The 13725-nt window shown below is 38.3% G+C and overlaps 1 protein-coding gene across 1 annotated transcript in view; it reads left to right on the top strand.

The window, feature by feature from the left end:
* Nucleotides 1-13725, top strand: part of TRPC3 (transient receptor potential cation channel subfamily C member 3) — a 58468-nt gene that overhangs the window by 21819 nt on the left and 22924 nt on the right. Inside the window, exons 3-4 of the mRNA XM_049630051.1 lie at nt 3824-4012; nt 12978-13142. Of these exons, the coding sequence (XP_049486008.1) occupies nt 3824-4012; nt 12978-13142 (354 nt within the window). The remainder of the gene's footprint in view (nt 1-3823; nt 4013-12977; nt 13143-13725) is intronic.

Raw genomic sequence — 13725 nt, 5'->3', positions numbered from 1 at the left:
ATGGCCTGTAAGATCTAGCATCTCACCCCTCAAATCGCCATCACTTAGGTGCATCCGAGAAGGTTCTTAGCCAGTGTGCAGTTTCCAAAGTTCTTTGAAGAATGCAGGAGGCATGGTGCCGAAAACATATGAAGGTCATTACCCCCAAGAGGTTGAAAATTCTAGGATATAGATTTAGATAAATTAATGGAGGACGGCTTGGTGACAGGTTATTAAGGAAATAGTTTGGATGTGTAAATGATGTCTGAAGCTATTCTGAGAAACAGAATATTGGACAGAATGGACTCTAGGTCTAATCCTCCAAATGTCAGTGGCAAGGAAGCTAGTCATTTATTAAGCTGTGAGAATGCAAAGTGAAATTTCTTAATTCTGAGTCAATAATGCACTTTATTTTTTTTAAAAAGAGGGCATTTGCCTTCCTTGTGCCTCAGTTTTCTTCTCTTTAAATTAGAAAAGCAATTTTAATTTACATCATAGTAGGGCTGTGAGGAAGAGGTAAATAAATATAACCAAAATCACTACAGCAAAAAGCAGGATGATACTCTAGGAGTCAGCTGGTTGTATAGACCTCTTATTTTACAAATGAAAAAACAAAAGCTATAGCCAAGGACCCATCTGCTAAGCCTAGATTTAGGTGCCTTGGGTCCCAGACCTAGATATTCTATCTAATGTGCTGTACCTGATAACATGGATGTATTTTTATAGTACCTCATGTGTACCATGCTCTAAGCAATTAATCCTCCTAGCAGCAATATTAGGTTGGCTTATTCTCATCAGAGAAGCTAAGTAAATCCCACAGGATCCTACAGCTAGTAAGTGGTGGAAGAAGTATTTGAACCCAGTAAATCTGGCTTCAGATTTCTGCTTTTAAGCACTACACTAGCCTGCTCCTTTTGTTATTAGGGAAAGGATCTGATAGAACCAAGCCTGCTTAGAGTTGAATTTCAATTTTTGTTTTATTTCAAAAAAAATTTTAAAGTTTATCCATTTTTTTTCAGAGACAGAGACAGAATGTGAGGTGGGGAGGGGCAGAGAGAGAGGGAGACCCAGAATCTGAAGCAGGCTGCAGGCTCTGAGCTGTCAGCACAGAGCCTGACATGAGGCTCCAACTCATGAACTGCAAGATCATGACCTGAGCTGAAGTCAGACACTTAACTGACTGATCTACCCAGGCGCCCCTCAATTGTTCTTTTAAGGATAAAAAGGGATTGAGATGATAACTACAAACATTAAAATAAGTTGCTGAAATCTGTGGACAGGCTGCCACAGGGACCAAGCATCATTGTTTTTCCCCTGGCTTGAGCAGGTCCTCAGGGTTTTGAGTTCCCGCTCTGTAAAGAAAGTAGCAGGGCCATCTGGTAACTTTGTGGAGAGCTATGGTATTGGAAGAGTGGCATGATGAACATGATTAAGCAAAACTAAGAGAAAATTACTAGAAAATGCAGATCAGACAAATGGTCTGAGTTGTGAAGGAACATGAGACAGGCCCTCGTGGTAGAACTAAAATAGTCACCTTGTGGTGCAGTGCAGACTGTTGCTAGTTTCCTTTGCAACTGAGAAAAGCTGTCTTTAGCTGGAGCTCTCCATCTTTCCCGGGGAGCCCCACATATATTGATAAAGTGGTATCCCATGACCACAATAAAAGAAATTCTCATTATCTCCAGCTGTGATTATTTTCCGCACTTGGGCAATACACTTCTTCGAGCAGGAAATGTTTACATTGTTAGGAAGACAAAGTGTTGTTTTTGCAACTTGTATGATTACCAGTTTTTGTTTCTTCACTGATGTTTCAGTGGATGTGAACAAACCACACGACTTTAAGATGAGACAATTTATAGATTATGATTTAAAAAAAAATTAATGTTTATTTTTGACAGAGAGAGGGAGACAGAGGATCCCAAGTGGGCTCTGTGCTGACAGAGAGACACGCAGGCCTCCTACCCAGAAAGTATGAATTAGAACTGAGATCGTGACCTGAGCCAAAGTCAGGTACTTAACTGACTGAGCCACCCAGGCACCCCAGATTATGATTTTTAAAAACAATGAGTTATGGTTTATGTATTACTACAGAAGCAGTTATTAAGTTTCTTCAAGCATTGAAATAGTCTCTCTTTTTTCTGATCAGTGAAGAAATGGTCATCCAATGTTGCTCCAAATCTTACAGAACAGTCTGAACTGAAGAGTAACATGAGGAAATTTCATCTAAAAAAAAAAAATGTGTTAAAAGGGAAGCTTTATATGGAAACAGACATGGATTTAATACTTCTGTGTGCTATAATAAAATATTTCATTAGTCTTTCAGGAATGAAAGTCAGATGGATATTTAACTGACATTCTGCATAGAAACCAGAGACTGAATGTTTTATTAATTTTATCAGTTGCATGGTACCAACTTGAATGGAAACCAAAGATTGAAGTTTTATTCATTTTATTCTCTTATTAGGGGAAAAGGATTAACTGTAACTGTTCCTTATCTGAATTTCTGATATCTGAAATGGAAACTATTATAGTCTATGTAGCTTTTAAACAGTCTTTCTTCTTTTAGTTGGTGATGTGATTTTTGCCCATGAAATCAATTGTGTATTTGAGGGAAAAAATTCAAATTCTTCATGTCTTTTTTTTTTCAGTAGGATTTTGGGAAGCCCAGAAATACTGCTATGCTAAGATTACTTAGTTATTAGACATTTACAGTATCTCAGAACATATTGAAGAATTCTATTTTCCTCAAGTGTGCCAAATTAAATTATCATCTGGTTAACTTTCTTAATGGGCTAAAACTTAGTGAAAGCCATAGAGGTGGAACTGGGGTTTCTGAAAGTAAGATGCTTTCCCAAGAGATGGTCATTGATACCTTGACTGGAACCAAGGGGCCAGAAATAGAACTCCATTCAGAAGGTAACAGGAAATGCTGCCAAGTGACTTCCTTATACCAGTCCATGGCGCTATATAAATATGCTAATGAAATTAAAGATTCACAGATTATTTTTAGCAAGGTGTTAGTTCCAGTGGCCTGGAAATTTTCTCTCAGGTATTGGTATTCTGCAACCCTTGAGAATTCAATTACATATAATCAGACATTTCTCTCCTTCCAGTTCTGCAGGACATGATAATGTGCCCTTCAGACAAACAAGGAAAAATACCTCCTCTCCAGGTTGGCTCCTGTCCATCTCTTTACATTCACTATAAATCAGTCATCCTCAGATGTAAATGTGTATCAGAAACACATGGAGAGCGTGTTTACACAGATTGCTGAGCTCTTTCTTCAGTTTCTAAATAGGAACATCTGAGATGGGGTCAGAGAATTGACATTGCTCACACATGTCCAGGTGCTCTTGCCGCCGCTGGTTTGAGGATTACGCTTTGAGAAGCTGTGTCCCCAGCAAGGCAAGGGATGGTATAAACTGAACAAATGATTTTCACATATAGTCCATCTTCTATATCAGATTGCCGCCTTAGAAAATTTACCATTTAAACCAATTTTCATAACAGGAATTGTTTTGTTTCAGCTTTAAGGAAACTATTGTTTATCTGCATAAGAGAGCTCGAAGTCTTTTTGATCCTTTGCTCTGTCAGCATTAGCATTTAGCCAACATCTCTTAATACAAGCCAGGGACCAACGTGCATACCATTCACAGAGCTGTCTGATATGGTTGGGCGGGTTGCGGAAGGTATTGGCTAAGAGGGTGTATGGGGGCAAATCCGGCCTGTATCTAACCGACAATTCTACCCAGAAGAAGGGACCTTTTTTTGTAATTCGCAAAAACTCTAAATACTTTTCATTGAATTAAAACAAACTCCTTGAATTTAAACCTCTCATTCTTAGAATGACTACCGGAAGCTCTCCATGCAATGTAAAGACTTTGTAGTGGGTGTGCTGGATCTTTGCCGAGACTCAGAAGAGGTAGAAGCCATTCTGAATGGAGATCTGGAATCAGCAGAGCCCCTAGAGGTACACAGGCATAAAGCTTCACTGAGTCGTGTCAAACTTGCTATTAAGTATGAAGTCAAAAAGGTAAGTGGCCTACTTTTATCCAGCACCATATCAACTATGCCATAATCCCAGGAAATTTTTTTAAATAATAAAAATAAATGTTACTGATAATAGATTTTTTTTTTCTTCATGAAAGAGATTGAGTGAAATGTGGTAAAGTTGTGAGTCAAATATCTAGCTTCTGTGATCCTTTCCACTTTTTGTCTGCTGCAAGACCTTGAATAAGTCATAAACCTTCTCTAAACTTCAATTTTCTCCTATAAAAGGAGGATCATACCTCTTACCCGTCTCAGGGTTTTGATGCAATTTCAGTGGATTAAGACATGCAAAAGAATTTTGTGAACCACTTGTAATGCAATTAAAAATAATAAAATGTTATTTGTATACATTTTTGTAAGGCACTGTTACACTGTCATGCTAATCCTTGTGACAAGCCTATGTTATCCAATTCCCCTATAATAGGTAAAATAGATGATGAGATTTCTTTTCTACAAGGAAACTGAGGTTTGCCAAACTTAAATGTTATGTCTAAGGTCACACAGCTGTGAATACCAGAAATAAGATTTATGATTACTTTTTTACTCTGGTATTTCAAATAAACTTAAGTGTATGTATTTGCTGCTTGTATGGGGCTTTTAAATAATCCATGAAAATTGTAGCTATGATGTTTTACTGTAATAAAAATCTCAGTTATCTAGAATCTAACAGCTTTTATATATTAGATAAATAATTATACAGACACACACACACATATATATGTTGTATTTTAAGAGAACTGATAAATCACCAAAAGTAAGCTGTTAACAGGAATAGATCTGATTTTATGAACTGGTTAATCATGTATCACTGAATGTTCTGTCCTCTGTGCATGGTGCTTAAGAGGGCAGGCCCTGGAGCCAGTTTGCAGGGGTTCAAGTCCTGAGTTAACCACGTGTTCCCTATGTGACCATGGGATAGTCACCCAACCAGGCCAAGCCTCAGTCTTCTTATTAGTGAAGTAGGGACCACAATAGCAACTACGTTTTCGGTTGTTTGTTGATTATAAGAGCTAATGCACGTAATTAGCACAGGTATAGTACATGGTGATTATTCAACATGTATGAGCTAGTAACATTTCTACATTATGAAAATTCATTCTCAGGATGATGACTCTTAAGCAAGTTTAGCTTTAGTCATCAAACACAAATTTCATGTTCACTGTGTTTGTTCCAGTCCATTGTAGCAGACTATAGCCAATTTAGGCTGAAAGTAAGGGATATGAGGAGACTCACAGATTCACGGGGGGAGGTGGAAGAACAAGCTTATCTTATCTAAGCTGTGCTTCCGGAAACCTTACTCAGAACCAGGCCCAGAACTCAGGTCTGCACATGTGCCTCTGACCTGTGGAACCTAGGCATGTACTGGCACCCTAGCAGTAAGTGAGCATGAGGAGATCTTTCTCTCTTTCCTTTTCTCTGTGTGTGTGTGCACACTCCACAAAGTGGAGAACTTCCACATCTAGTGTTCACAAGGTTTTAGCCAGCTATTAACCACAGATCTCTCCTCAACTTAAAAAGACAGGGAAATGTGAAGATTCTTAGTTAATACTGATGTAAAATAACTTTTCAAGGAATTATCAGTTAAAAGTAAATTGGCTCGACTGCCTTCCTCCTAGAGCATTTCTTTCTTTCTTTTTTTTTTTTTAGTTTTTATTTTTAATTCCAGTTAACACACAGTGTTATATTAGCTCCAGTGTATAATTTAGGGATTCAACACTTACGTACAACACCCACTTATGCTTATGAGGAGTGCCCTCTTTAATCCCCGTCACCTATTTTAACCATCCCCCCCCACCCTCCCCTCTGGTGAACATCAGTTCTCTATAGTTAAGAGTTTGTTTTTTGGTTTTCCTCTCTCTCTTTTTTCCCTTTGCTTGTTTGTTTTGTCTCTTAAACTCCACATATGAATGAAATCATTTGGTATTTGTCTTTCTCTAGAGAATTCTTGCTAGTTGAGGTTTTGCTATATTGAAGGAAAAAAGATAATACTGAATAAGATTAATATTAAACCATTTTTAGAAAACTGCCTGGACATTTATTCACAAATCTTAAAGTACACATCTCTTTTCTTTAGCACCTGAGAGGAGAGAATTGATTTCAGTTGTCACTGGTTCTTTATCATTGCTTTGAAAGTGTCATATTAGCAGAGACAGCTCATCTGTAGATGGGCTTCTTTGAACCAAACTGTCTTGAGACAGTGAATGTCTTCCTGGCATGTTAATTTTAAATAAATTGATGTATAGCTTATTATGTATGAGGTGTCATTAATAATAAATTTGCTATCAGTCAGCTACTGCCAGGAAACAACAAAAAGTGCATTTGAAACTGAAAGGATATTTAGGGCTTTGCAGGTATTTCTGGGTTCATTTGTTTTGTGATATAAAGGGAGTATTGATTCAACTTTTTGACTTAGAAGCTTCACTCAATTAATGTATACAAAAATTTATTCTAGAATGTCCCCCAAAGCCCCACTTCTCCCTTTCTTTTTCTCTCTCCAAGATGTCCTTCATTCTTCACTCAACATTTACATGTCTCCATTTAGCAAAGAGAAAAGATGCCCATCCCTGCTGGTGCTTCCTTTTTCCTTTATCTCATTTCTGGTTCCTAAGTAAAACCACTTCTTGGGTTACAATGATGTGTGAACCCTACCGACACTGAGGTAGTCTACAGCTACATGCAAGGCATTGGGATTTCAAAATATATGTTATGTTTTTCCCTCTTGATAACATAATAAATTTATATTCAAATCAACTCATAATTCCACCAAGGAAACTAGTTTTTTGTAACAGCTGTTTCCCATAAGAGACTCAAAGTCTCTTTTGCTATGTGCTCAAGATCTCCTCCCAGCTCTGGGTCTGGGATTACTGGCTTCTTTCTGGCCTCATAGTTCCCAGAGCTCAGTCTTCCCTGGGAATCACACCACGAGGTTACCCAGGCCTTAGAGAGCTCGATGGCAGTTAGTCAAGAAAATGAAAATATGGAAGACCTGAATGGGAGAGATCTGAACATGAATTTAATATTTATGGGAGAAAGAACTTTCTAATATGAAAGCAGTTGAAGAAATAACAAAGCAAAAGTGTAAACAATTTAACCACATACAACTTAAAACCTCTGTACACAGAAAGATCATAAAAAAGAGCAAAGTGAGAAAGGTATAATTTCTCAATTCTGACTTGTCAAGGATTGATAATCTACAAAGAGCTCATACAAATTTTTAAGAAAAATTTCTAGAGCCCTATAGAAAAATAAGCAAAGGGCATGAATAGGCAATTCACAGAAAATTTAAATGGATAGCAAGCCTATTTAAAAATTTTAAACTCTGGGGGCGCCTGGGTGGCTCAGTCGGTTGGGCGGCCGACTTCGGCTCAGGTCATGATCTCGCGGTCCGTGAGTTCGAGCCCCGCGTCGGGCTCTGCGCTGACAGCTCAGAGCCTGGAGCCTGTTTCAGATTCTGTGTCTCCCTCTCTCTGACCCTCCCCCGTTCATGCTTTGTCTCTCTCTGTCTCAAAAATAAAATAAATAAATGTTAAAAAAAAATTAAAAATTTTAAACCCTCTAGTAATAAATGCATCCTAATATACAAATACCATTTCCCCTCTCTCAAATTATTAAAGAATAGAAAATTCATACTCTCAATTCTGTTGGTGAAATGGGCAATCTTATGCGACTAGTGGGGAGCAAATAATAATGTGTTCTCTATCAGGGAATGGATTTATAGATCATTCATCTCAGAATCATTTCTGAGGAGTTTCTAAGGTAAATAATAAAACTGGAAAGATAGTAAATTTTATTACTGTTTGTAGAGCTACCCATGTTATTCTACAAAAGAGAATGGAATAGATCAAAAGATGAAATTTTTTGAAATGAGTACAAGAAAATTAACTTTTAGACAAAAATGTCATTTTCCCGTTTGAATAATGGATTATTTACCTTTCCCAAAAAGCTCTGAGTTTTTTTTTTTTCTTATGTTCTAATTTATTTTTGAGATAGAGAAACAGAGCATGAGCATGAGCGGGGGAGAGGCAAAGAGGCAGGGATGTACAGAATCCGAAGCAGGCTCCAGGCTCTGAGTTGTCAGCACAGACCCTGATGTGGGGCTCAAACCCACGGGCCATGAGTTCATGACCTGAGCCACCCAGGCACCCCTAAAAGCTCTGTGTTTTAATTCTGTCTTTACCTCTGTCTTCTCTGCAACTTGAGGATGAACATCAATCCCTTCCCTCAATAGAAATAATGAGAGCTTTACTAAGCTATTCTAAGAAAGTCCTTGACAAAGATAAAGGATACTAGAAGTTGATAGACTATCGATCTGGAAAACCATGCTGTTGAGAAAGAGAATTTCCTGACTTCTTCTTTGCTCTTATTTTCTCCATGGTGGGATTAGATTTAACTATAGAAACATCACCTAGAAAAGAGACACATGGTGGTGCCTCGGTGGCTCAGTCAGTGAGTGTCTGACTTCGGCTCAGGTCATGATTTTCCAGTTCATGAATTTGAGCCCCACATTGGACTCTGCTGTCAGCATGGAGCCCTCTTTAGATCCCCTATCCCCCTGTCTCTCTACTCCTCCCCTACTTGCACATGCGTGTGTGCACTCTCTCTCTCTCTCAAAACATTAAAAAAGAGAGACTTGCAGCAACATATACACATAAAATTATCCACTATGAATGAAGAAAGTGTGGTTTCCTTAATTCCAAACATTGAGCATTGCAATGAGAATGCTAAATATCCTGCAGAGACCTTGGGTGCGGTGCAGGTGCTGGCCAGCCTGTCCTGAATCCCACACTGTATAGCCTCTTGGCCAGGTTTGTGCCCAGCACTGAGAAAGAACAGAATATTGTGCACTCAGTGGGTTCAAAATCCAGAAAACTTACACACTGTAAGTTTTCAGTTTATATTTCACAACTCAAAAAACTTTAAAAAGAAATTGAATGATGTAGCTTTTATTCACAGCAGCATTTTAAATTGTATGAACTGTGCCTTCAACAATGTCATTAAAAACAAAAACAGAGTGTTCCTAACATGTTTTTGTACAACAGTATTTCCATGAAGATAGTTCTTGTAAAGGCTGATTTGATAATAAGACAATGTAACATGAAATTTTTTTTAAGTTGAAAATTATCTCATGGTTTTCCATTAACCTGCCCTGATTACTGGTTCAGTTTACAATCTGTTAGTCATTTGGCACGGGAAAAAAATGTTTGTTCTCAATGCTACAATAGTTTTGTTCCATTGAAAGATTGAGATTTTCTTATGTGTCAAGCATTCTCCCTTTAAATCAGAACACCTCAAATAAAGGCATTATTTTTGTAATGATTTCAATTTGCTGGTCCACTGAAGTTGGGAAATAGCATACAAATTTTATCCAACTGGCTATGACTGGACTGACAGCACAAGAGGTTTTTTTAGAAGGTAAACAATTTTAAGAGATAAAGGTCACTGACCTATTTTGAAGTCATTGAAAAGAGAAAAACTCATCTCCTAGAGGGATTAACTCTTTTGCCCTCACTTGTTACTGTTGTATTGATTTTATTATTTTTTAAAAATGTTCCTTGTGTACTTGCATTAGGATTTTAAATTATTAGAGGAAAATATCCATTTGTATTTTCTTGTGAATTGAAAGGAATGAACAGATACCATAGGCTGGTGTATTACTATCTCAAGAAGAGAGTAGAATTAATAATATAGGAAATATACCTTTAAGCTGAATTTTAAAGTGTGACAACTAAACTGCAGACACCACAGTTTTGGCTAATATTTAACATATATTAGGGTTTTGTACTATATTGTACAAGTCACAATGGGTCAAATATTGATCATTATATAATACCATATGGGAATGATTGATTTCCACCAAGTCTTTAAGGGCTGTATAACCCTTATACAATGTAATTCATGCCATAAAGCACATCTTCAAAGTTGAAGATTAACTGGAGGAGGAGGAGCAAGGAGAGGAAGCCATATTGCAGCATTAATATTTTTGTCCTTAAGAGGTTAAAACCTAAGAAAGAAAGGCCGGACACTCAAAAGGGAAATTTGTCCATCAATTTTACATGGGTACACGTCCACCTGTCTCTTAACTTCATAGGGATTTTCTGTCCTGCAGAAAGCCTTGGCCTATAAAAAAGTGCATGTTGACTTCCTAAGCGACAATCTAATTTGATGATATCATCTCCACTGTAGATTTCTCTGAATGCACTGTTCCCCATCCTAAGCTGAGCCTAGCTGGAGTCATAGGACTGCTTTTTATTTGCATCTGTCCAAATGTAAACCCTCCAACTTTCAAATTAGTATTATTTTAGTTTTTTTAGTTTTTTAATGTTTATTTATTTTTGAGAGACAGAAAGCACAAGTGGGGTAGGGGCAGAGAAGGAGACACAGAATTGGAAGCAGGCTCCAGGCTCCGAGCTGTCAGCACAGAGCCTGATGCAGGGCTTGAACCCACAAACCGTGAGATCATGACCTGAGATGAAGTTGGAGGCTTAACCGACTGAGCCACCCAGGTGCCCCTCAAATTAGTACTATTTTAAATGTTGATTATTTATCTTGGCAAGCATAAGAAGTCTGTCTCCATTTTTTCCCCACATTTATGGAGAGCTTACTGTGTGCTGTAGAACAGGAATCCCTAATCACTTAATGTGCACTGATGCTTCCATTTTCACCTTCTTCTACCAAATGCCTAACAGAGTGCCTGATTCATAGGAAGAGCTTACAACATTTTGAAGAGTGAATGAATGAATGGTACATTTAGGAACTCAGAGGGGATAAGGATTTAACACAGAAGGAGGGGTAAAGCAGGAAGGAAATGATTCAGTAGAGTACAGGGGCAGAAGTGGAAGTTTGGCAAAGTTCTCAACAAGAATCCTAGAAAGTTGTCACAAAGATTCCAGGGCTTTCAACCTTGATCATATTTTATCATGAGTTCAAATAATGACTGTATTGATCAAAAATCAGAACTTTGAAAGAGTAACAGAATCTTGAGTCTGGAAAGGAGTTCTAATACAGACTTAGCAGCTAGCAATGACCAGTGAGCTTTAGGACCTGGGACTTTTATAATTGAATTGAAAGAAACTTCTAAGGTAAAATCTGCTTTTTCACATTGAACTCATTAAGCTAGAAAAGGTAGCATCCTCTTTATAGTACTTTAAATCTCCCAAATCCTACCAGTTTGTATTGTTGAAATAAGTTCAGTGAAGTACTTCAAATCTAATATTTGTAGGGGCGCCTGGGTGGCGCAGTCGGTTAAGCGTCCGACTTCAGCCAGGTCACGATCTCGCGGTCCGTGGGTTCGAGCCCCGCGTCAGGCTCTGGGCTGATGGCTCGGAGCCTGGAGCCTGTTTCCGATTCTGTGTCTCCCTCTCTCTCTGCCCCTCCCCTGTTCATGCTCTGTCTCTCTCTGTCCCAAAAATAAATAAAAAACGTTGAAAAAAAAATTAAAAAAAAAATCTAATATTTGTAAATTCATCTTACCACTTCTGCCAGCAGGTGTCAAGAGCCCCTTGTGCCCTGTGGCACAGCAGTCACCAGAGTGATCATCAGTGGACTTCCCGGAGGGCAATGCACATAGGGGCAAAAGTGGGGGGTTAGGGGAAATTGCATCTCTACTGTCTACGCTGGGGGATGAGGTTTTATTTTTTTAATTTTATTAATTTTTTTTTAATTAGAAGAGCTAATGGGAAACAATACACCAGTAAGTGGAAACCCGTTAATTTCCTTATAGGTGTGGTATTTATTGGTAATTAGCCGAATAACTTGAGGAATTGCCTGGAGTTGCTAAGAATCATTAAGATCATTAACTAGAACTTGATCAAAGATGAACCCTTCACATAGTAGGAACTGAGCTGCCTTCCTTGCCTCTAAGAGTTTGTAAAAACATTTCATGAGTACTTCTTAACAGGTTCATTGTTATTGTTCTGTTTTTCAGAAGATAATGATACCTTGATTTTTGCGTTGCTAAACACTCTTTAAAAATATATGTAAGCTGGCACTCATAGTTGATTTGTGAATGACCCTGAATAATCTCCAAGCTTGGGCAAAGTGCACCTGGCCATTCAAAGACAGGCATATCCAGCTACAAATGGGCACCTGTTAGGGTAGGGACCTTTTTACATGAGCCTGACTACAAATACATTTTGCTACCTGAACAAGGACAGGACTTTAGCAAAATCCCAGTCCATCAGAATAGATGCTGGCAGATGATTTAGCAAAGTCAGATGGCAACAAAATAGAATAAAATGGCAGGGCTGAAGTAAGTATAATGTGCTCAGTTTTCCTGGTTACAATTGTAGTTACAAAAGAACTGTTGGAGATAATTTTTTTTTTAACCTGTGATAGAGGCAGCAATAAAAAGAGGACAGATTACTGAAATAGGAAGGAAGGGACATTTGCTGCCAGTGCCTGGAGGCAGTGTAAGTGCGAACCAAGCAGAATTCTTGCAGATTCATTGGCTTTTTGCAGATCTTTGCAGTTTGCAGTGATAGTACATACGTATATGTATGTATATTTTTCATACATGTAGCACTTTAGGAATTACTTATGAAACTTAACACATTTCTTTTTTTAGCTATAGTCTAATATAAGCCAATTCTTTTCCATTTTGAACTGAACATAAGTAAGCTGGCAGACAACAAGATGGGACACATTTTCACAAAGGAAAGCATATGTCACCCAGATTATGGACAGGAATCTGTGTATTATGGAGAATTTCAATCAGAAAGAAATGTGATTAAGGATGATATCAATTTTGTGCTCGTTTCCACTTAAGTACTATTAGTTCTGAAGCAATTTTGGCAAATGGAGGGAAGGTAAAGGAAAATATTACCAGAACCCTCTAGTGCCTATATTCTGGAAAAGTGTACATTAATATCTTTAGGATTATGCATTCAGTAGTTGAGGTATCCCTAATGATAGTAACCTACCTCTTTCTCCCCCTCTCTTTCTGCCAACAGTTTGTGGCTCACCCCAACTGCCAGCAGCAGCTCTTGACAATCTGGTATGAGAACCTCTCAGGCCTGCGGGAACAGACCATAGCTATCAAGTGTCTGGTTGTGCTGGTGGTGGCCTTGGGCCTTCCATTTCTTGCCATCGGCTACTGGATTGCACCTTGCAGCAGGGTACATGTTTTTCTACATCCATTTCCTCTGTGGTTGGTGTGCCGTGTGTTTTGGGGATGAAGAAGGAAAAAGCTTCCTACTTAAGGCTCTTATCAGTTTTACCCTGAATGTTAATGCACTCAGGGACACAAGGTCTGCTTTTTAATGACTGAATCAATTCAAATAAGAGATGAAAAAGGATTTGGTACTTGTGGAATAGATCACATTTGAAGGCATATAATACTTAGGCTCTTAAGGTAAAATCCGCATGGTGGTCAAGAGGGAAAGCGGCTTGAGTAAAGTAGCACTTTTGCTGATTCTGTGGACAGCTTAATAAATCAAGAGCATCAACTGAGTTGGCCTGCGTTTAGAACAGTCCTGTTGCAGTGGTGCCAAGGAAGTTAACCTGAGAACTGAAAAGGCAACTCATTGGAACCTGTCAAGAGATATGAGGCTCAGTGTATCAAGCACAGTCACGAACAGTGGTGTTAATTTAAAGAATTCAAGAAAGTGCATGCCAGGTTCCCCCCAGCCCCCTGCCTTTTGTTCCTTCAGAAGATTCTTAAAAAAAAAAAAAAAAAAAAAAAAAAAAAAAAAAAAAAAA

The sequence above is a fragment of the Panthera uncia genome, chromosome B1 (assembly GCF_023721935.1).
Source record: "Panthera uncia isolate 11264 chromosome B1, Puncia_PCG_1.0, whole genome shotgun sequence".
Taxonomy (NCBI): Eukaryota; Metazoa; Chordata; class Mammalia; order Carnivora; family Felidae; genus Panthera; species Panthera uncia.
This window is presented reverse-complemented; position numbering and strand designations above follow the sequence as displayed.